Here is a 4,234-nt window from a genome sequence, read left to right as displayed (position 1 = left end):
GACGATTAATAGTATACGAACAAGTCAAAATACATAAACACAATCAATATTGACATAAAATATTATACATAATGAAATTCCTAACCAGTTACAAGTGCATGTTTATGAGCTTATACAGTTTTTTCATTGTGAACAGAAACTTTCATGCGTTTTCATTTTTCAGCATGCTATTTTTAGTTAAGACTCCAACGAATTGCAAATGTGTTGATTAATGCCTTGTTTAATCTCGGGTTAAGACGACCCAACACAGCATGCCTCGTTATGCCTTTTGGTGGAGCAAGTAGAAGCCCCAACACATGACGTTTGAAAACACGGCAATATTAATTGAAATCCTACATAGCATGGCACTGCAAAGTTGATTTCTTTGCCTAATGTATACACAAACATGAAAACATAATAGGGGCTTGATTCATAGTATAATATAACAATAATTGTCAAAAACATTTATTTACAGGAAAATGTGCTTACTTTCGGGTTAATACTGGAAAGACGAAGTAAAGTTAGCGAAGTTAAGTATTTTCAATCGCACTTGAACACTCGCGCAAATATATTTGTTAAAGTTGCTTAGAATAATATTTCCCGGTACTAAACCAAAAGCAGACTTAAATGATAAAAAACACACACAAAGTGAAAAATAAGCTGCATCATTTAGGAAGTAAACATATTTCGGCATGTGGCTCATTGTTATTGAAAAGACAATCATTATAACACTGAAATTATGCTAACACTGAAATTATGCACTAAAGACAGCACATCGACACAATAAAACACACATTAATACAATCTGGGTAACCCGGTGATTCCCAAACATCGGAATTTTTAAGGTTTGGATTCCGTATATACTTGGCTAAAAATTAGTGTCTTGTCATCAGCGAAATTTGTTCGCAGACCCGGAAAAGTGAAAGATGTAAATTTTAAGATGGCTGATGGTACAAAGCTATCGGGATTTATTGTTCACTGTGTTACCATGAAGATATGCAGCTAGACGTTCAAAGAGCGGTAGTATGTAGCACCCATCAGTGTTGCAATGCTTCTGGGACATGGCTTTTTTACGGCATTTGGGATCTTAAATCCGATACACTGGTCATCAACAATTAACATATATGTTACTTAATTCAAGTTTCAATAATGGTCAGTGGTTTCTAGAGCGACCATCGCGAAACGAACAGTTGTTCAACCAAATTATGTGGTCAGACTCAAGAGCGATACGAGTGTTTAGATGAAAGATTACTTTGTGGAACCAAAGGCTGATATGAAGATGGTTGTTCCCATGGTTGTAAGACATGTCGGTGATTGCCCTGTTGTGTGTTTTTTATAAACATTACATAGAATTGTCATGGTTTGGAGAAAGGCTCCTTAATTGGGAATGCATATGAGTGCCCTGAGCTTCTAGAGAGAGCCTTTTAAGAATCTACAGATGTAATGTGTTCTGCAGTCAGAAAAGGTGAATTGTGTATTACCAGATACCATTTTACAGGAAGTGTACTCTAAGTCAAGTGTTTGTTTAAATATCATTCATCTGATGCAGGAGCATTCGCTTGTGCTTCATTGGTAAACATGTTTTGTAAAAATCTCTAACAAATGACAAGAAAAATAACTGAATTATATCATTTTATTAATAGGTCATTGTTCGCAAACATACAGCTTTAAATGTTTTCTTTAAAAGTAGAACAATACCGATAATAAATAGAAAGATTACACAATCAGTATATGTGAACCATATTTGGCATGTATACGTTTGATGACAAAAACAACAACAAAAACACCGTTTTTGTTAATGTTAAAAACTAAACAAAAATATCATTAATGTTCTCTGCAATGACTAAGCGAATTAATCAAGTAACATAGTGCACGGCGATCGAAACAATTGTGCATATTGGTAAACAGTAGCGACGGATTTAGTACAAATTGTACTTATCAGGAAAAATAACACTTTTATTTATAATATCTTCAAGGTAAATTTAGCAAATGATATAAGTACATATACTACGTTAGTTCTATTTGACACAAGTTAATAAGTTCATTAATTGGACATTAAATCACTGTTTGTACGAAATATGTGTGAGATTAAGTGTAACAATTAAAAACACATACGAAAGAATGCATCTCCGGGCTTGTAAACTAAAAGAAACGAAACCAAAACATGGATTGAACTGAGTGTAATTGCATGGTAACCATATTGAACGCGGCGAAAATATAATTGACAATCTGAATATATATGTAGTATATACTATTAACGCTTCAAGTCCAGGAATTATCGGAAAAACGCCGAAAATATTATCGATATTTTTTTGGTTGACTGACGCTCAGATAATTAGCGTTATATGTCTTGAAACGACTATTGCAACTAACGTTGGATATGTAAGACATGCATATGTAAGACATGCATTCTATATGTCTTGAAACGATTATTGCAACTTACGTTGTATATGTAAGACACGCATAGATTCGAAACTGTTAACAAGGAGGAAACTAATCTGGCTATAGCAAGAGGTCAATTATTAACTGGAAAACATTTTGAAACAACACACACCCATAAGTCAACACACAACAGAACAATATAAAGAAGTGAATATGCACAACGACTATTGCAAGCCATATAAGAAAATCAGACGATAAAGCACAAAAGGAGCGGCACGAAATAACATGACAAAGCACAAACGCACTAGACACATCATAGCGGCACTAGACATAGAACAGCAACTCTAAGTAAAGCACATCATAACTAGGCACAGCACAACAACAGTGGAAACATCTCAGGCTTTAGAAAAACCACCTCAGCACTAGACACAGCATATTAACATTAGAAAGAGAACAACAGCAATAGGCACATAATAAAAGAACGAGACGAACAAAAAGTAATAAAATCAACACAACACCACTAAAACAACATAACAGCACTATACACAGCTCAAATGTTCAAGACACACAGCAGTTTTAGACAGAGAATGTCAAGATGTATTTTTTGTCATAACTAAGTCGGTATTAAAAGCATCTTCTTGATTTTAAATGAATGCTAAATTAATATGTCATCCTATAAGTGACGAATACATGTATACGGTTACATTGATTAGAGTCCGTACATAAAATCATGAATAAGTGAATAATCACAGCCATACACTAAATACAGTCTATGTTCATGTTTAATTTATAACATCATATTCCATCTGAATATACAAAAAGAATAAAATATAAAAGAAATAAATATAAAATAATTAAAAAACAGCTGTTTCAACGAATTAGCACACACAAAAAAGAAACAACGTGGGAGATTACATATAGTACGGTTTCTATTAACACTCGAAGCACCGCTTAGCAGCTTTAAAATCAAATTTGTCATGATATTTATTCAAGGAAAACTAAACATTTGTTCAAACATAATTTATAATACAATACTATAATTTTCTATTTAAAAATGTAAATTTAAAATTAAATAATAAATGTGTATAAAACATATTCAGTAATTCGTTAATTATCATACTAACACACACGAAGTATAATTAGCCCTCATGTGAAATTCGTACAATGAACACGAAATAACCTTTTTGGACCCATTCGACGATTGATACACGCATAAGACTAGCCCTATTGTTTTTGTTATTTCGCATATAAGCTAGAAACAAAAATATGTTTGCTTTTTTCAGCCTTTTTCATTTATTAGGAGCGGTTCTAAACTACATGAAAAATGAGCTATATTCTCTGTGAAAAGTAAGCAGTTATTGTTTAACAAAGTAAATTCATATTTTAAATATATAACATATATTAACTAAAGCAATATTATTTTGCTAAAATGCCGGTACACGACAGTTCGACATTCTTTTGTATTGTGCATTTAATATGTTAAACGTATAATGTTTAATTGACAACTTATTCATTTTGTTTTAGGGAAAAGATAGATTATTTGTTAACAAGAATTAAAGTTTCAATTTAATGCGCGAGGAATACATAAACTGTTTCCATCGTCAACCGATTGTCTCGCAGGTACGTTTAACTTCATTCTCCAATATCACAAATTGTGATCGTAAGTTTTCCGCTTTATTCCTGAAAGAGAATATACCCATAATAATAATAATAACACACATATATATATATATTTATATCAATATATAAATATATATTATAATCTCTCTCTCTCTCTATGTCCTCCTCTGGCTCTCCTCTCTCTCTCTCTCTGCTGTCTCTCTCCTCTCTCTGTCTCCTCCTCTCTCCTCTGTCTCTCTCTCTCTGTCTCTCT

At 32.7% G+C, this 4,234-nt stretch overlaps 1 protein-coding gene across 1 annotated transcript in view; it reads right to left on the bottom strand.

Moving 5' to 3' along the window:
• Positions 1–1,598: 1,598 nt before the first annotated feature.
• Positions 1,599–4,234, bottom strand: part of LOC127851714 (mitofusin-1-like) — a 56,001-nt gene continuing 53,365 nt past the window's right edge. The window contains exon 17 of the mRNA XM_052385568.1: positions 1,599–4,041. Within this exon, the coding sequence (XP_052241528.1) occupies positions 3,963–4,041 (79 nt within the window). The 3' untranslated portion in view covers positions 1,599–3,962. The remainder of the gene's footprint in view (positions 4,042–4,234) is intronic.

This window comes from Dreissena polymorpha, chromosome 11 (genome assembly GCF_020536995.1).
Source record: "Dreissena polymorpha isolate Duluth1 chromosome 11, UMN_Dpol_1.0, whole genome shotgun sequence".
NCBI lineage: Eukaryota > Metazoa > Mollusca > Bivalvia > Myida > Dreissenidae > Dreissena > Dreissena polymorpha.
The sequence above is the reverse complement of the archived record's forward strand: the minus strand, read 5'-3'. Positions and strand labels throughout refer to the sequence as shown.